The sequence below is a fragment of the Aythya fuligula genome, chromosome 2, assembly GCF_009819795.1.
Source record: "Aythya fuligula isolate bAytFul2 chromosome 2, bAytFul2.pri, whole genome shotgun sequence".
NCBI classification, from domain to species: domain Eukaryota; kingdom Metazoa; phylum Chordata; class Aves; order Anseriformes; family Anatidae; genus Aythya; species Aythya fuligula.
In genome coordinates, this window is record NC_045560.1 from 85,861,196 (window position 1) to 85,881,727 (window position 20,532).

The following is a 20,532-nucleotide window of genomic DNA, read 5'->3' on the forward strand; positions in this document are numbered from 1 at the left end:
AACTCTGATCTACACTAATCCACCCTCTAGAAAAAAAACTGCTCCTTTTTATTAGCCTAATATTGTTCTGCTGCTGAAACAAATCTATAACCCATGTTATCTCAAGTGCCCATAAGACACCAGAAGCTCTGACTATTCAGCTGCTGAGCTGTATTTATGGAGTAAGGCAAAGTCTGTAATGCTGCCAAAACTTCAGTGAAGCAAATCCTTAAATGCCATACACCATATGGTAATACAATCAATATCTGTAGATAACATGAGCTACAGTTTTTAATAAAAAATTCTAGGGTCTCTACTAGCAATACCACATGATTTGATAACCTTTGAATACTTGACATACACTACCAATACCTGTTCCAGGACATATTGATGAGTATATGCAAGGTCTCTAGACTTACGGTCAGCGTATAGAGGAAAGTGATAGCTGCAGAACACAACTGCCTCTGTGCTAGAGTGGATGGCTGGAGTATTTGACTTTCATTAGAAGATGAAATACGGAGAGAGGCAATCTTACCCAGTAACGCCACAAATAGCCAAGTTTACTTCCTCTTCCTCAACACACAAAAGGAGTTGACCTCTATAATATTGTCAGACAGGTCCCAGCAAGATCAAGGTGCAGCTGGTCACTATAACCAATCAACTCTCACAGTAGAGAACAAAGCAAATAGACTTAAGTCCTTCTAATTTGATGTCTAGTCTCTTATAGTTGATAAACATTAAGTTAGCCTGCAGTCATGCAAAATACATCTCCAGAAACCACTTCTTGAGGCAGACTGTACTTAAGGGAATAACAACATCATAGGGATGGTTATCTTGCTACTGAAATAAAATCTTAATTTTGGGGAAGAGATTAAAATGTCAGTCTAGTATCTCCTTATCTCCTGCACTTGGTTTACAATCTGCATCTTCTCAGACTTCAACATCAAACTTAAAAGTATTTAACTTTAAATGAATACAGAAACATCCCTGAAGAACAATTCTCCACAAGATCAGATCTAACACCACACATACCTTTAACAGTGATGCACAATATTCCCTCATTCTGAAACTAGTACCAAAATTCACTGCATCATACCTATTTACAGCACACACCAGAAGTCTTAGCACAAATGTTATTTTCACACATGCTAGATGTTTCTTTGCTGGAACTTGGGCATAGAACTATACCAGATCACTCAACAGAGCCTCCTCAACTCCAGCAGAACAGGTTTCTCTTCCTGAATTAGGTACCGTTTAGAACTGCTCAACCAGAACTCGTTCATCCTCACATACTTGAGTAGGACAGACTCATCAGTTACTTGTCAGAAACCTGCCATTCCACTGCAAACTAAGATAATATGCTGGTAGTCTAAAGGTCATAATACTAATAAATGACCAGGGCTTAAAATAGGAACTGTCACAAGCACACAAACATAAGACTATTTTTCTAAAAAGAGTTGCACTTACATTTACTTCTGGTACACCTAAAGGGAAAGTCTTAACTGTTCACTCCCCCCTAGTTAGGTTTAGAGTGCAAAATATTAAGCAAATATTTGCATTTTCTCATAAAACTTATCTTACAGCAGTATCTTCTTCACTGACATACTCAAACCAGGAGCATGGCTAACACTATCACTGCCCAGCATCATCCTGTTGTTTTTTTCTTTTTTTTTTTCTTTTTTTCTTTTTTTCTTTTTTTTCCCCCCCCATTTTGTCAGATTCTGCAGCTTATGCATTTACCATATTTACTGGAGATAGAAAAGACAATTCAACACAGAAAGTTCAGGAATGTTAAGGAATTACAGAAAATAACCAGAATATACAGTGAATGCATTTGTCCCTCAGAAGTTTCTTCACTGAATACAGTTCCCAACTTGTAATTCCACGTTTGACCAGTTTTTGAAATCAGTCAAAAAAAAAAAGTACTTGGACCTCTCTTGGCATCATCTACAGTTACTGCTGTACTTAACTGTCTATCACGTCTTCTTCCAATCAACACCTGTACCTAACACAAAGTCATCCAGTTGATTTATGAGTACCTCGTGCAATGCACGTTTGCACTTTATAATCTCTACAGCCCAACTTTGTTGATTTAAATCCATACAAAAGAAAACACCCGACAGCCTTAAGACTCTAGGAACATACCTAGACTACTGTCCATCTTCTCTTTCAGAAAATTATTATAAGCCTAGCAGTCACTTAAACTGCACGTTCCAACAAGGAAGCTGGTATCAAAACTTTCCATACTAGGGCCTCCTACTACTAAAGCATGAACTGAATGCTTGACTGAAAACACTATGGAATATTATTCACCTTCGCAGCAAGATATGGCGGTCATATGTTCAATCTGAGGTGTGGGAAGAAAGGACTGGAAATTGTTAATGAGATTTTTCTTGATAGGAAGATTTATGAAGAGATTATTATTCCGCTTAATTAGCTACTGTGAACCTGGTGATTTATATCTTATTACATCTAAGTACTACCACAAAGGGTACCGAAGGTTTAGGATGGAATTAAGACATTTCATTTAATGAAAAATATTTCATTTCAGTAATTTTTCTGAGCAGAGGAAGTTATTAATTTGCTACAGTAGCTTAGGGACAGTATCATTAACTGTTGTTGTTTTAGTTGAGGTTTTGAATGGCATGATAATATCTGCTTAATAGTTTAACAAATTAAAAAAAAACTTACAATGTCACTGCCAGAGAGCGATGATACAGAAGACGCAGATGAGCCAGAGGATAACTGTTGTGTATTAGCTAGCGACAAAGCCAAGCGTTGGTTGTAAGATGGTTCAGAGTCTCTGTTCTGTTGCTGTTCTCCATTGCATGGAGCTATCTGGTCTCTTATTTTCAACCTATTATCTGTTGACAGAAAACATAAGCATCAATCAAAACCACAGAATACAACATATGAACCCTGAAGTCTAAACTTCCATTTAACAAGCCAACAAACTGAAGAACAGCCTCAGAAAATGTCTTGGATTAGAAAGTTACAAATCCCTTTTATTTTTTCCTTACATACCTGAAATAGCAATTAATTTCTAGGCATGGGTATTTTGAATTGCACCAAATGCAAGAAAAAATGATTTAGTTGGTTTCAAAGATTTCTGCTATACCTACCAAGTTCAGGTGATAAATTAATTTTGCTCCCCCACTTCTTTTTAATCCAGGCCCTGTAGTCAATCACTTCTTGGGTCACTTTGATGATTCTACCTAATGTGCTAAAAAAATTTTTAAATTAAGTATTAAAGACTGTTGGTTACATACTTGCAAGCATTTCAAAAAGCAATAAAATTACATTAAATCAGTTTAAGATATTCCTAACCAAAGAATTTTTGAAGTTTCATTTTCTTAGATCACCATTTGGGCCTCTGAAGAATCACACTTTTAAACGAGAATATTATTCATCTTCCACCCTACTAACATGCAAGCACTGAAACAGGTACAATTTTTACTCTTTCTAAATGGAAAGCATCTTAATTATCAAGAATATACATGCAGATAATAGTGTATTTGATAAAAGCAATTTACATGTTCTTGCATTTCTCCAAACAAGAAGTATTTTATCACTGAATCTCAATTGGATGTTTTTGGATACACTGAAGACACTGATATCCCAGCCCCCTCAAATGATCATCACACTGAATAGAAAGACTCTCAGTAGTCCTTCTGTACAGATTTACAAGACATCTTCAAAGATCCACACAATTATAAAGGAAGTACCATGGATCGTGAGGTAGTGGAAACAAGACACTGGCTCCAAAACCCAAATAAGTTAGAATTTAAGGAAATTCTCAAAGGTACCTGGTTCGGAGAAAAAGCTGACCTGGTCCTATTACCCTTTTAACTTGTGACCATTTGTCAACAAGTACAGAGCAGTATTTTACAATATATTTTCTCAACTTTCAGATACATGAACTGTACATCATTTTGAGGAGGATCTGTGTCCTGGTTTAAGGATTTAACTTCCAAGCTTTCCTTTCAATGGTGGCTGGCAGCTGAAATAATTTATGAACTCCATGATCAAGATCCATGAAGGACTGACTAGCATACAAAAGGAAGCTGTGAAAAGTTACCATCTTGAAGAGAGGTAAAAGGTATTTTAATTCTAAAAATCTTCAACAGTTGTAATAAAGCTTATTCTTCATTTCACATCATAAAGGTACACTGGAATTTTCGTATGAGGTGTGTAACGGGGGGCATGCATAGTCTAAATGCATTTACACTACCTTTACTAGGTCATTTTAGAGTAACTCTAAAAAGGAAGAGTAGTTCTCCTTCTGGATTAGGGATTATAAATTCATTGCAAGACCAAATACTACCTGTTCCACATTTAGACTTCCAACTTTGAAGACATCAGTACTGAAATAGGCAGCCCTGCCCTTTAAGCAAACATTGGACCAAACGACATTATCTAAGTTGTAACTCCAATAGGTGAAGGCAATCCTCATGGACAGAATGAGTATCACCTACCGTTCTCCTATGTAACGCAGATAAATGAAACGATGCATGCTGTAAAACCATCTTGAATTTTACATGCAGAATTAAATGCTTTGACATGATTGTCACCATTGGGAATTATTTGGAAACTACAGCTCATTAGTTAAGTAGAGCACGTTAAAAAAGGAACAGAACAAAACAGTAGTGTTTTGTCAACGTACAATCCCACAACATAATAGCATTTTAAATACTTAAAGCAATTCTGGTTTCTTAGTCCCAAAAAGTACGTTAAACCAGAGGAGTAATTTTGAAGAACTGAAGACAAGGACAACCCACACTACAAAGAATCAGCTGTGGCCCTGAAGCTGCAGTTCCCCAGACAAACTCAAACATACAAATGCTGGGTAGCTCTTTAGCACTAGGACAAAGGAGGAAATCTCACGCTGTTTCATCTGAGCATGCCTTCAAGCAGACTTAAGCTTTTTCTGAGCTTTTACTCCAGGATGGCCCATACGTTTCACAGCTATTACCAGCAGTGGTCTTCAAAACAGAAAAATGATAATGGACCTAATAACACTCTTATGGAAAAGGAGTTTGTCACGCCTGAAACATCTTGGAGTACATTCCACCTAGTAGTTTAGTAGTCATGCTTTCATATACTAGAAAGTAAGTAACAGAAGATGGCATTTTTATTTATTTATTTTAATCTGTGGAAGACTGCTATACGAAAAATGCCTGGTATCACAGGTATAAAAGGTGAAACTAGGGCTACGCCAAGAACTGTGGCAGAGCCTGGGAATTTCTTTTCTCACTAGCTCCTTTTGCAGAGGACAGAGCTTGAAGCCCCAAACTCTAATTTTTTGGAAGCAAGTCAGAAAAATAGTAAATTTACTTATTTATCAAGAATTTGAAGGCTGATCCATACTACATTACTCGCACACTAAAACTAAGTGTTATGACACATCAGAAACTAAAAGCTGATTAAGTCTACACTGCCATATACCTAATACAGCAGCAAAAAAATGAAAAAGCAGGTGTGATAAGAACAGATACTTTTCCCTTTCATTACATATAGGACTCAAGCACATGTATATAAGTGTGTAAAAACTGTGCTTTTATCTGATTTCAACACTGCAAATGCTTAGGAACAAAGAGTACCTATTGACCTACCCAGCCTCTAGTACAGAGTAAATTCCACGCTCCTTTTTGCCTGAGGCCAGAGTGAGACATTCCCACAACTATACAAAGATGTTTGTTTAGAAAAGGGGGAAAAACGCCAAGTTAGCTGGTTGGACAGCTCTCCCATGAAAGATGCCCCTTTACGCTTTTTCCCTGATTATCATCAAATAGTAAGAACAATGACAAGCTATTTGCATACCCAGTTTATTTTAAGAGCCTAGAATCTCCACTTTTCCACACCACACAGCTTTGTCACGCTAATGCTGATTCAACTGTAAGCCCTGAGTTCACAAGGACACTTTCTAGCTGTCACTAAGGCACAACCATGATGCAAATCGATCTTAAGATCCCTCTTTAAAGGCTCAGGTTGCTGATGCAAGTTTCAATGAGATCCAGTATCTAATGCTCCAGCCAAGCTCTACATGAAGAAGTCCCTCAGTAGGAACAAAACATTGCCTGTGAAAGACGAGTCAAAATAACTTTTCAGTAGGCCTTAACTTCGGAAACATCTCCTTGATACTAAAAGGGTAACAATCTAAAGCAGACTAATAAGCTTCTGAGAAAGACCTGCTTGAGCAGAAGGATAAGAAAAAGCTAAAGCATTTAGCCAGACAAATACTCCGCATAGGAAAAGCTGATATTGCTGATACCTCAAGAGACAGCATGCATTCTAGGGATGGCCACCACCCAGCATTCATGACATGAAGCAGAGGAAGAACTGTTTCAGATAGAAAACATTCAGATACAACTATCAGCAGATCTAGTAGATAAATTTAATGTTCCCTTTGACAGTACCGGGAGCTATCTTGGCCAACCAGGAGCAAACCTAACACACAGGCCTGTCAGCAGTTAGTGGACCAAGAACAAACCAAACAGCTTTCAAGCACAAAGCTAGAAAAAACACTTTATTCATGGCACGAGACTATTGTTGTTAAGATTGTCACCTACAAAAGACAATTCCGGACACAGAGCAGCAAAACCTTGCCAAGGCTTCCTGCAACTCTGTCCCATTGGCTTAATAGTCCCTTTCCCTCATCCACCACTCATACGGCTCCAGTATGGCAGAACTGGTTAGGAATCTAGAATCCTAGAAACTGAAGAAAGGTTTCAAAAGTCTTAGTTATTATACTGAAAGGCCACATCACAGCAGAACCTGACTTCCATTTAAAGTTCTATTAGAATTAAAGCCCTATTAAAATTAAATTTGGCCAGGGACATCAAAGGCCACAATAAATGCTTCTATAGGTACATCAGCATTACAAGGAAGACGAGGGAATTTGTAGGCCCTCTCCAGAAGGAAAGAGGAGACCTCATTACCTAGTGTATGTAGAAGGCTGAGGTACTCAATGATTTGTTTGCCTTAGTCTTCACCAGCAAAAGCTCTAGCCACATAGCCCAGGCCCCAGAAGGCAAAGTTAGGGACTGGGAGGATGAAGGACCACCCTGTGTAGGAAGAGACCAGGTTCAAAACCACCTAAGGAACCTAAAGATGCACAAGTCCACGGGACATCATGAGATACATTCATGGGTCCAGAGGGAACTGGCAGATGAAGTTGCTAAGCCACTATCCATCACAGGTGAGAAGTTGTGGCAATCTGAAGAACCCACTGACTCAAAAAGGAGAAACACAGCCCTCGTTTTTTAAAAAAGGAAACAAGGAAGACCCTGGGAAATATAGACCAGTCAGTCTTACATCTGTGCCCAGCAAGATCATGTAGCAGATCCTCCTAGAAACTATGCTAAGGTGCACAGAAAATAAGGAGGTGATTGGTAACAGCTAACATGGCTTCTCTAAGGGCAGATTGTGCTTGTCTGATTTGGTGGACTTCTATGATGAGGTCATAGCATTAGTGGATAGGGGAAGAGCAGCTGACATCTACCTGGAATTACATTTGACACTGTCCCACATGATATCTTCATCTCTAAATTGAAGAGACATGGGTTTGGTAGATGGATCACCCAGTGGGTAAGGAATTGGCTGAATGGTCACACTCAAAGTCACAGCTCAATGTCCATGTAGAGATCAGTAATGAGTGGTGTTCCTCAGGGTCAGTATTGAGAGCTGCACTGTTTAACAACTTTGTCAGCAACACAGACAGTTGGATCCTCATCATGTTTGACAGTGACACCAAGTTGTGTGGTGTGGTTGACATGCTGGAGGAAAGGGATGCCATACAGAGGGACCTTAACAAGTCTGAGGTGGACCCGCGCAAACCTCATGAGGTTCAACAAGGTCAAGCACAAGGTTCTGTTCTTAAGCCAGGTGAACCCCAAGCAAAAATAAAGAATGGAGAGAAAATGGATTAAGAGCAGCCCCAAGGAGAAGGATCTGGAGGTACTGGTTGACGAGAAGCTCAACAAGAGCTAGTAACGCGGCTTCTAACCCAGAAAGCCAACTGCATCCTGAGCTATGTCAATAGAAACACAGCCAGCAAGCTGAGGGAAGTGATTTTGCTGTGCTCTCATGAAACTCAACTTTGAGTATTGCATTCAGCTCCGTGGCCCTCAGCACAAGAAGGACATGGACCTATTAGAAAAAGTCCAAAGCAGGGCCACAAAGATGATCAGTGGGATGGAGCACCCCTCCTATGAAGAGGGGCGGAGGGAGTTGGAGTTGTTCGGCCTGGAGAAGAGAAGGCTGTGGGGAGACCTAGCAGCAGCCTGCTAGTACCTAAAGGGGGCCTACAAGAAAACTGGGGAAGGACTCTTAAGACAAAGAATATTGGTTTTAAACCAGAAAAGGGTAGATTTAAATTAGGTATTAGGTTTAAACTAGATATTAGGAAAAAAATTTTCCCATAACGGTGGTGAGGCGTTGGCACAGGCTGCCCAGAGAAGCTGTGGATGCCCCATCCCTGGAGGTGTTGAAGGCCAGGCTGGATGGGGCTTTGGACAACCTGGTCTGGTGGGAGGTGTCCCTGCCCATGGCAAGGGGCTGGAACTGGGTGATCTTTAAGGCCCCTTCCAACCCAAACCGTTCAGTGATTCCTCATTTCATGTGACATCTGCTCCCAAATATGGAGGCATATGGCTATGCTGCTGTTTAGAGATGCAGTCTGAGCACCCATTTATACCTCAACCATATGACAAGCTAGTATGTAAGCCAATATCTGATCTGCAGACATGTTATAACTGCAAGGATGAATTCATGTCACATCCAGATATTTATTTCCAGCATAATTCATGGCTATCAAACAGAATATCACTCTCTTCCATCTTATCCCAAAGAAATTCCTCCTGCTTCTCTTGCTTCTGATCTGCTCATCAAGTAGCCACAATGCAAACTGGATCAGCTTCTTGAGATGATAGAAATGCTGATGTATTTGTTTTCATTCAGACCAGGGTTCATCTGACTTACCTTCTGACTGCAGGATCACTGGATCTAATTCGAGGCAAAAGTCAGGAATATGTAGATTGAGAAGGAAGAAGTTGAGTTCATAACAGGATATAGTCCATGTGTGTGTGCGTGTCTGTGTTATACCTTGTCTAGCCTATTTCCTACTAGGAAAACCTCTTCTTACAAGATGATGGGAATCAGTTTGGTCTAAAAATCTTCTGTCTAAAAATCTTCTGAACTACTGACCTCTCCCTGAGGCATTCTAGTAAAATAACGTGTGAAGATGACTAGGGACAAAAAAGCGTTAAGGTAATTCCTGTGGCTTTGAATCACTACCTTCAGGACTCAGCTGATTAGTGTTTCCATTCAGTGTAGAGCCAAAACACAATGAGAAGGTCAGACAAATGATAGCTTTCATCTCCCAGGACACTTCAAATATTGTATTTGGAAGCACGAGTAGGACAACTGAGAGAGTAATTTGAATTCGCCCATAGTGTTCTGAGGGTTATGTTAGTATAGAACAGACAAGAATAAGACCTATCCTGAAGGATATAAAATCTTTTTTTTTTTCTTTTTTGAAATAGAGAATAATAGAAGCAGCAGTTGACTAAAAAGCCTTAAATTACCTTAGGCCTGTGCTCCTTTGAGTTGGACTGACCCTGAAAAAGGGCAGTAATGATCACTATGAAACATTTGAAAGCTACTGAGATGGTCATCTCCAAAACAGGACTGCATACACGAGATGTACATAGAAATTTTCCCTGGAAAGAGCTGAAATGAATTGAAACCCACCAGGCAGTCTAAGAACAGTTCTTCGTGATTAAGGGAAAGATAGCCCCAATTATGACAGCACTGAAGAAGTCAGCCTGTGCATTTAGTATCTTGCAAGTTCCTACCCTTTCAAGTGCTCATTTGGTATTTATTGATTCTTTTAGTAAAATGTCACATAGCTATCACTGCTCTTAAAGAAATTCCCCTGCTTACAGTTTAACCTGCCACTAACAAGCCTAGAAAAAGGAGAAAATGGATCATAATAAAGGGCTCCTGCAGGGCTAGGGCTTTAGGTCAGGCCACTGGAAAAAGTCTTTATACCAAGCCTGGACAATTCTGCCTAACAGGTAGAAGAAGGATCTGAAAAACACCTGGGTTGCCCAGACACATTCAGTTTAACTAAAAACTGAAACTGAACATGTTGTAGAAACTCAACAGCACTCCAAGCTTGGTACTAAACAGCACATCATCCACCTACAGGTCCCGGTGCTGGGGAAACTACTTGAAACCAGGACTTCATTGAGAGCTGCTCCTCTTATGGCACCATTCCTTCTGATAAAATGGCAAGTCATGCATGTGACAAGCTCTGAGACAGGTATCACAAGCACAGACAGCCCAAACTAGCAGAAAAACAGGTCAGATGTACAGCACATGCTGAAACACAGCTGCTGAGACTTCTCAAGTCTGAAACTGTGACAGAATTCAAACATTTTTCTAAATACAGGAAGTATACATGTTGAAGACATCTGAGACTTGCATTAAATGCACTTACAAACATACTTTCTGATATCTAATATAAATACAGGCACCGCGTAAGAGAACAACCACATCCTTTGAAGAACCATAGAGAAGTTAATGAAGACCAGGGCCCAAGACAAGCGAAACTTCAGATATCCCTAGATCTACCTATACTTACATAACTATTTGTACTGAAGGTTAGGATTAAATATCACATGGTAGAGCAGATACATGAATGAAAAGGCATGTCAAACATGTTCTATTTGTTTTCTTTCTCCCTCTCCTTCATCAAAAAAAAAAAAAACAAAAAAAACAATGTTAGCAAAGGTGAAAGCTTGAGAGCTGAGAACACAATAAGCTGTACAGTGTTTTTAAGACATGAAACTGTGCTAAAAATGGCACATCTAGAAGTATTCTTTTAATGGCAGTTCTAACGTTATGGCCAAACTGAATTGATTCTAACAGCTTAGCTACATGTCAAGCCTTTTAGAACAGTTTATGGGAACACATATTAAAGAATAAGGTAAGTTTCTAGTCTTGTCTAGTTTTATCTATAAAACTTGGTTCACACCCATTTCTCCACCATAGGACAAACAGAAATCATACCAAATGTTAAAACCAGCAGCCCTTCCTTTGAAATATTTTAGACAGAGTGTTTGTAGAAAGACCAATTATCCTTTGGGTCCCTTTCACACCAGGAGAACCACACACTAGAATCATCCTGTTTTGTCATGCTGTCTTTATTTCAGGGCTGCACATGAAGGTATTTCGCTCATAGCACTGGGCCAGCCTAAATTTCTGGGCAGATGTCAATACAGCTGCAGTTAAATATTAAATAGCAATATACCTTTTATTGATTAGACCCAAACAATTCCTAAATAATTACACAAACAAACAATATTCAAAAAGTGAACTAATTACCTCTCAGAATCTCTATTTGGATATGATCTTGCAAGTGGTGATACTGCATGGCTAAGAACAATGTAGGCATAATCAAAAACTTGTTTCACTTGCATGGCACCGTAAGAGCTTCTGCCAACGTCGTTTCCTGAAATAATGTGACAGTGATCAGATCATTTTTAATAAATATCAGTAACCGAAAGTTATTAGCACTTAGAGCTCAGAAGCCTTAACAATACAACTTAACTCTATTTAAACTGGTCAGCCCCCTCTATTCATATCAGGAACAACTAAGTTGTGCCAATCTAAATAAGGGAAACTAGCCTTAAGAATGATGCTCAACATCATGCATTCAATACAGCATTTGTAAAAATGTACCAGAGCCTGAAAGACAAAAAAAGGTAACTATAAAAAAAAAGCTTTAAGCTGATCTCTAACAGGGAACGTACCAAGGTCAAAGCATGTCTCACTTACCAGTAGAGTTTTTGCAGACCAAATTCAGCTTAGAATTCCACTTGTGCAACCACCTTATTCTTCATGTGGCCAGGTATATTTATACCAACCCTACTTAAGCTTTCCAAAGCTACAGCTGAATAAAATACAGATTGCTTATCTCCACAGGATAAACCAGTTTCTCAAAATCTTTATCATCCAGGATTTCCAGAATTTTGTACAGTATTGTTTTTGATCAAGTTAGTGGTACTTTTTGACTGCCCCTCTTTAAACAGGGGTGACTTTTATAGCAGAATTCCTTCCAAACCTCCACCACCACTCGAGAAGAACTGCAGAAGTTAAGATGATGCTAAAGCTGCTTTATCAGTGATATTGCACAGGCAGCAGTTTACTGTTTGATGCCTAGAAAGATCTTACCAGTACTAGCAAGAAATCATTTGGGATTTTTTTTGTAGATATATTTGGCACCAGACACCAAAGCTTCACTGTCACCACTCAATTTAAGGAACACTTAAAAACAACTTCCTCCAAATTGCATGTGCAAAACACAGATTAGATCTTGAGTGGGTAGAAAGCTGCTTACAGTAAAAGGTTCCCTCCTTCAGAATGATACTTGAAATGCTGTGAGAACACTGGAAATGGATGAACCGCTAAAAGTAGTTATTTTAAGCTTGCAAATCAAATCAGGGCCCACAAACAAGTTATAATGAAAAATCCTCTTTTAAAATTGATAGGTAAAGGATTGAGTCTATCCTTTGGAGACTGAATTTGACATTAGAGGAACCCTTCGCTCACTGAAATATTTTGTCCAGCAATCCATTATAGATAAATATGCCAACATCTGCCACCCAGGGTGAAAAGCAGCCTTGGCTTTACTACTTGACAACACATATTAGCCCTTCAAGATTCTCCAACAATGACACCACTTAAATAGGAAAGGGTAATCAATGAAAATAGATGTGGAATATAAAAGCATTTGGGGAAGACAGAGTTTCTTCAATAACATATATTGTTAAGTAGAAGTTGATCAAGAAAAGACTTCATGTTTACTGAAGTAACTGAGTATCTCACTCTGAATGTACTGTCACAGTATCCAGCAGCTGCTAGACTCAAAGTTACAGATGCCTCTTTAAATGGCATATTTACAACTGGACAAGCAGAAGCCAATGTAGGCCTTGGAAAGTGGATCTCTGAAGAACTACACTGTAGTTCAGTGTTTCACTGCAAAGTAGGCATCAGAGACTTTCCCAAAGTACTTTGTCTAAAGACAGCTAAACAGAGACAAGGGAAGTTCAGTGGTCAAGAAACCAAAATACGAACGTATTAATACAACTAGAAAAACATATGAATTCAGTACAAGATTTCCAGGGAAAGAACTGTCCTGCAACAATACCACCTTCCACTTCCACACACAAAAGGTACATACAAAATAGAACTAAGTTGAAAAGCAATAAACAGAAACAATATTTACAAGTGGCTAAACACACGCAATTGCACCTACCCCTCAATTTACATAACAGGAATTGAGAATGTACTGTTAAATTGCATTAGTGTAGTCTAACATAGTGCTAAGGCAACTACATTTGATGTGCATCATTAAAGGAGCTACACTAAAATGAAGACACTACTGCTACTTATTATTGGTTACTCCTTTTGACAATTATCACTTCTTCTCTTTTGCCAGCAAATCAGAAACCATTCCTCATCCACTTACAGCAAACTCAGGCAGTTTAGTTTAAACCACCAAGCTGTGTATGAATCTTGATTGAAGCAGATGGGAGTAAAGGCAGGATAGCTCATGCCAAAGCATGCACAGGTTCTTGGATTGCCTCATTCTCCACCTGTAATTAGTTCATTAAGAAGTCTGAATAAGAAGTTTTATTCAGTTATAGTCCGTAGGACTTCTGACTTGCACTGCAGCTGAAAAGCAGATATGGAAGCCAAAGCTACGCACGCTACTATGAACAGTAGCGGTCAAGCCTGCATAGCAGGTGACCCTACTCAATCCAGAGAGCAACATATTAGAGAAGCCGGAAGATCATGCATTTAGCAGTTCTGAATTCTAAAAAATAAAATAAAAGAAGAAGATTCTTTAGGGAATAGGTTTTCTCTGTGAGATTGTTCTCATTAACACATCACCTTTACATACCTAGGCAGCCTTTCAACACAATCTAGACCGAACAATTAAAGCACATACTCAAATGCTTTCACTCTTAAAAAGCCAGCCTTCAACTCTGATATAAACATCAGTGGATATCAATGGTGTATAATTCCACATATAACTCAATCCTTATTCTTTTGTGTAAAGCACAGCTTCATCCCTGAAGGAGCAGGTCTGAGACTTCCATCAGTAGCTATCAGTATTACCACTATCAAGTAGCCTTCCATTACCTGAAACAGTTTTAAGGACATAGTCTGGAAAGTCAAAGGTAAGACCATGAGCTAGGACTGAAGCAAATTTTTTTGTGTTAAGCTCTTACCTACTATACACCTTTTTGCAACATTCATGAAGAGGTTGTTTCAGCTGCTAACCTCAAGGTATTTGCATTTTTTTTTTTTTTTTTTTTTTATAAATGTATGCACTTTACACACACACGCATATATTCACAGGTTCTAATGACAAATAACAGATATTGAAAAGCTGTGATGAATGTCTTTGGGCAATCGCTAAGGCTAGAAAAGAATCCCAACTGTTGTTGCTATCCCAAAGCCAGTTACTTCCTGCCTTTGTGGCCTATCAAAATGCAGAAGCAAGCAACATGAAGCACAATTGGTCCTGTAAACAGTCCCTTCAAGAAAACCATATAAAAATTAACGTTTAGAACTTTACTATAAGCACTAGTAAATTCACCACCCTTCTCTTGAAGAGAACAGCAGAGGAAGCTCATAGTTAGACAATGACAGCTACACTTGTTGCTGCCAATCTGAACCAAGATCAAAATCACTTCTGTCGTGAGCATCAAAAATGGGACTGAAGAACCTTGACGTTCCCTTCAGATAAAATCACAAACTAATAAGCTTCTCTAATAACTTGCTGAATAAATTCAAATATTGTTTTAAAACCACAGATGAAAGATTTGAGCTACAACCAGAGTCCTATATTCCAGGACAGGATATGGGTGGATCAATTCCATACATACGAACCTCTTCTAGGATGATAGCACCTACTCTGCTCCAACATGTTCCCATGAGCAGACTTCCTGAGTGCCTGACTCTGCAATTCTCCTAAAAGGATGCTTTTACTTTTTACACAAAGGATGACTGTTTCCAGAAACTATAACAGTAGCAGTTAAAAGATGTTTACACAAACTCCTTTCCTTGGAGAAGAGGGAGATATTTTCATCTCATTGCCCTGCCCTAGGACACTCCTAACTCGAGATGAAGAGCCTTGAGGTATTTAAGAAGATCAGATAGAAACTATCACTAAATTGCATCACAGGATAGATAATTCTGGCATCTCAAATCCAAGTTTCAACAGACTTCCCACTTCAAGTGTTGACTCTCAATGTCTTTCTTGGTGTCTCTTTGATCTCAAATCAAAGAAATTATAATCCTCTAGTGCCCAATAAAGTCTTGAGGCTCTCCAAGAAAACTCTGTAGCACCCAGGAGAATCTTTTCTGAGTTAAACCCACTACAACCAAAACTGATGTCTGTTCCTTCTAGATTTAGAACAGGATTTCCTAAGCAGGAAGAACCAAACTATGACATCTTTTATCTGTTAGCCAGACATCAGTTTACGCTAAACGAAAAACAATTCCGCAGACTTAAATGAATTGATCTCACTGAACTTTATCCCGTCGCTCCCTACAGCTATGCTACCTTTCACCACCCTACTGCACAACTCATGCCTACACCCATAAGAGGGCCTTTTAAACTGCTTAGATAATCTAAATAAATTGAAAGGGTTTTTTTGCATCCCTGTATTTTGTCTGACTTCTGGATTAAGAAGTCACCTTGCAAGGTCTTCTTGCAAAGCTTAACCAGAACTTTACAGAAAGCTACAATCAAGCTGCAAAAGGACTCCCCAAAAAGATTAAGAACTAGTGGATGAAGTGTATAAACAGATTTTGGGGAAAACTCCACAGCAGCTTATGTTAACCTAGATCAAGGAACAGCTATGTCCTCCCTTTCTCAAGATATTTGTTCCTTTGTCCTTTTCAGTGGCAACAGCAAACATCACAGAGTTAGCCACTGAGCAGATCTGAGCACAAACTAACCAAGCAGAGGTGATGACCTGTCAGCTGGGCAAGGACCTGAACCCTTGGGAAAGTATTTTGTACTGAAACAAGCAGTAACAAGACTAAAATAAAGTCTACATGTTATCTACATTACCTTACACTCAATAGGTACTTTGAGACACTCTAAGAATAAGTAAATACACCTAGATCAAAAGGGGCTGTATTCATGAGATCCGATTCGAAGTGCTACCCTACACGTTCTGTAAAGCTTTCCTCCTAATTCCATCAGGCAAGTTCTGCAGCTCTATGGTAGCTACCAAAAAATATCTGACCACTGTGTCCCAAAGGGAACATTTATTTCAAGTCATCCACTTCAATTTACCTTGCCAAAACACTGTCTCCTGGAAAAGCAACATTATCTCAGCCTACAGAATCTCATTTAAAACATAGTTCTTACCAGCTCTTTGAGAGCATACAACTATGGATCTTCCTTACAAATCACAGTTCTCTTCCTTTAGTCTTCAGCCAGTAAGACAGAACAGAACTGGAAGTCCAGGTAAGGGTTTTGGTTCTAAAGCAACGTAGTCATGCTGCCACCAAAACTGATTTTCAGGCAAGTGCACAGCTACTGCATGACAACTCAGCGTGATACAGATATTCTCCAAATATCACTTATGCCTGGCCAAGTGCAAGAGTCATGATGGACACAAATCAAAGCTACATACCCATCAGATGTAGCTAGAAAAACGAGTATCTTAGCACACAGCCTGTTCTAGAGAAGCATGAACATTCAGTACATGAGTATTTAGGAAGGAGCCAAACTTCAGCTCCTGATCCATGGTATTTGCTTTAAAAGTGCTATACATAAGCAGTCTACCCACAAAACATGACAGTCTGGAGCTTGAGTGCCAATTACATCCCAAAAATACTAAAGCTGAAGTCCAAATTAACCAGAACTTGATTTTGTTAAAAAGCTGTTCTGGAATTCCAGCCACTTAGGCCAGTCTCATAAGAATGCAAACTGAGCACTACTAGTTGGCAATTTACAGGAACTTAACCAAAATTAATCTTTATTACTCTGAACATTCCTGAACCAAAAGCAAGACTTCAGGAAAAAAGTATTTTAAATTACTTTCAAATGTACATGCAACCAAACCTGACATTCTCTGAAGGTCCCTGTGCAATGCAAAAGCCAGTTTTGCAAACCAGACTCTCCACACCAACATAATACTCCAGCCATTCCCTTGCTATGCATTTATGGCCATGTGCCCGTGTTTCTGTGTGGTCTCCAGTGTACTGCCCTGCAGGGTAGGTACTTCATCTACTGCATTTCATTTCCATGTGGTACAATATATCTGTAGCATAGCACCATAGACTGCAGCAGGAAAAGCTACACCTTCCTTTCTCATTCTTTTGTAGCAAAGAATGGGGAATTGTTCCTTCCAACAACTCCCCTTCCAGGATTTCCTGGACCTCTTTCCTTCATTACCCCTCAGCACTGTTAGAGAACCTTATTATAAGCTCAACACATTTCTGAATCTCCTATGCATTATTTATCTGCACTGTTTGTGTGCAATCCAGCTTACTCAGGCTAGCAATCTTTACAAAATTCAGTTCCTTATCCCTTGGCTCACCTCCACAGCTGTACCTCACCAGCAGGAAGTCTTTTCTCCAAGCAGATTTAACACATTTAACAGACTTTAGGAACTCTAAAATAAGTTTGAGAGTACGAGTTGAGCCAGAGCTCCAGAACAGAGCAAGAATTGCAGTCTTACCAGGCAGGAGAGGATCTTCAATACATAGCATGGATGGTCTGTATCCATTAGTCATGACTTTCATGATTTCTTCTTTGGCAATATAGGCACCTCCATTTTTTATTCTAATACCAGTTTTCAAGTAGTTAAAATTCCTTCCGTAGAGTTCAAAGAATTCTATCAGAAGCATTCCAAGGTTTTCATCAGCTCTTCTGGCATCAATTCTTGGATGCAGCTATGACAGAACAGTTACTAATTATTAAAAATAGATGCTTGTCAGACCATAGCAGTACAACAAAAAGCTCTCATTTAAACATCCAAGTATAATCTCTTTACCCCAGTCTGAATTAAGTCACGTACTTACACTACTTCCATGTAACCAAAAGGGGGCAGCACTTCAGCAGCATATAGAGGCCAAAAAATTCTTTCTTACCTCCTCCAACTTTTTATGGATTAGTGAATTCTTGTTTCTAAGCCAAAAGCAATAAAGCACTACATGCCACATTAAGGCTTAGTAACAGAGTAATAGCTGTTTTTTTGTTTTTTTTTTTTTTTTTAAAAAGAAAAATCCACCAGGCTTAATGCTTTCAGAAGCATAAGAAACATCTACCCCAACTGAACCGGGGTTCTTTTCTCAGTCTTCATATTATATGTTATATATAATCTGTAGTCATATTTCATTTAATCACTAGCAGCAGTGATACACAGGTTTTTCCATTATCAGAGGTGTTGAGACATTAACATTGTACTTCATACTCCCACAAAGCTTACTGTAACAAAAATTTATTGGAAGTAGTAACAGCTCATTAATGATCTCATGAGTAATTACCTCAAATACTTGCTCATTTTAAGCATGTTAAAGCTTAACTAATGAACATAATTAGAAAACGACCATTTAATTTCTTAATTTTAACAAGCATCATAATCAGCTACTATCCACACTCAGTAGCAGTAGCCTAAGGAAGTAACAGAAACTGTGTCCTACCAGATTTAGCATCAGTAAAATCATTCAGGGTTAGGACTGGAATAGACATGGGAAAGCACCGTAACCCTCATGACATGACCTGTTATAGAAAGTAATGCACCACCTCTATGCTGTTAACAAGTCTCCTGCTGCTGTCTTAATTCACACAGTGAACAGATCTTACGTTTGAGAGGTAGTCTGTAAGAGCTGTCAATGATACACCTAGAATCATAGCAAAATAAGGCCGTGCATTGCTATGGGATTGTAAAGAAACAGCATTTTCCATAACAGGGCCTAGTGACAGAAACAGAAATATTTTAAAGAACATAAGCAAATAAGAAACCGACTTACCTGCAGGAAACTAATTGCCATTAAAATTAGGCTGTAAGAGCTAATTCCACCAGTAAAAACTTCATTCAAGTCCCTCTGAAGTAGGAACTGTTTTAATACTAAAATCAAATAAGGCAGCAACGAGTATTTCTGCAAAGCAAAATAATTCTTATCAGAGATAACGTCAAAATTCCAAACCAAAATACTAAACAATCTCAACATAAGATTAATCTAATACAAAAATGTTTTATAGCACGCTACTGAACAACATTTCCTCAGGAAGAAAAAAAAAAAAAAAAAACAGGCTTTTTTTATTCTAGAAACTGAGACAAATGGTGAAACTCATACTTGATCAAGTAACCTACACAAATTTAATTCCCTCATCTCCTCCCCAACAGGAAGACTTTTACATCTTCATTGAAAGCAAGTGTCATTCAGTCAGTGCATTTCATCTAAACACTGCTTTTACTGCAGAGCATAAAAGTAAACTTGGTTTAAAGTACTTAGGTGCAGAATTGTTCTTAGACATTGCTTAATAAGGCAACTTCCACAAGCAAGCACTATTAAAATTCAGTGTAAGTAAAACTTGGACAACCTTGCTTTAGAAGCACAGTTTAGTACCCATCTCCAGATGGAAATACAATTGCGCAAATCCTTTCAATACACACGTTTATGAACAAACACCTAGCATTCCACTATTAGCAAACTACGTAACCACATTCAGCTTCAGTGTTTACAGTTTCTAGTTCACAAAGCTCAAGCTTTTAAAAAAATCTTAACATCTTTCTACCAAGTAAGGCAACACTGAACAGATACCAGCAGAAAATAAATTAAAACATTCATGTTTAATTAGTATTAATGAAAATAGTCTTCAACAGTAAGTTTTCAAAAGTCTTAAGCCATACCAAAAAAGGTTAGCTAAGCATCTAGCGTATCCTTGGTAAGTAGTATAACATTCATTGTATTGTTGATACCTTCATGTATTCCTTGATAAATCGAGCTGCCTTCACACCAGTTTCTACATTAAAACTGATGTCTACTTTCACTTCTGTCTCCTGGTCAGTAAGTTTTATTATTGGTACCTGAAAAGGTTAAAACAAGGTTTTCTGAGACCCCAAAAACACAACACCAGTGCTCCTCTCCAGCTATTTCACACACATGCATACTATCAGTCCAAATGAATGACTAGGGAGACAAGAAAAGGTGTTTTTGAGAAAGGGTAACAATCCTAACTTGGCTGACAAGTGAACAATTTTTAGATTTTTAGTGAGGTGATTAAAATATTGGCGTGTACGATCACATTAATTTACGACCACTCATGTACATTCCCATAGCTGTTAGCTATCTGCCTCCATAGCTGCAATATCAGTGTTGTAAGAACGGCATTCATCTGACCCAGCAGTGCACCATTCAGCTTGCTAAACCAACAGAAGACTTAGCCTAGCAGAAAAAAATAAAGAGCTGCCTGTTGGCTTTATCAAGCTGAACTGGTTCACTGCAGAGTCA

At 38.7% G+C, this 20,532-nt stretch overlaps 1 protein-coding gene across 1 annotated transcript in view; it reads right to left on the reverse strand.

The window, feature by feature from the left end:
- The window catches only part of TENT4A (terminal nucleotidyltransferase 4A), a 57,787-nt gene that overhangs the window by 19,587 nt on the left and 17,668 nt on the right, over nt 1-20,532 (reverse strand). Inside the window, exons 5-10 of the mRNA XM_032182863.1 lie at nt 20,001-20,108; nt 19,048-19,176; nt 17,754-17,967; nt 11,368-11,494; nt 3,102-3,202; nt 2,671-2,843 (exon numbers count right to left, since the gene is read on the reverse strand). Of these exons, the coding sequence (XP_032038754.1) occupies nt 2,671-2,843; nt 3,102-3,202; nt 11,368-11,494; nt 17,754-17,967; nt 19,048-19,176; nt 20,001-20,108 (852 nt within the window). The remainder of the gene's footprint in view (nt 1-2,670; nt 2,844-3,101; nt 3,203-11,367; nt 11,495-17,753; nt 17,968-19,047; nt 19,177-20,000; nt 20,109-20,532) is intronic.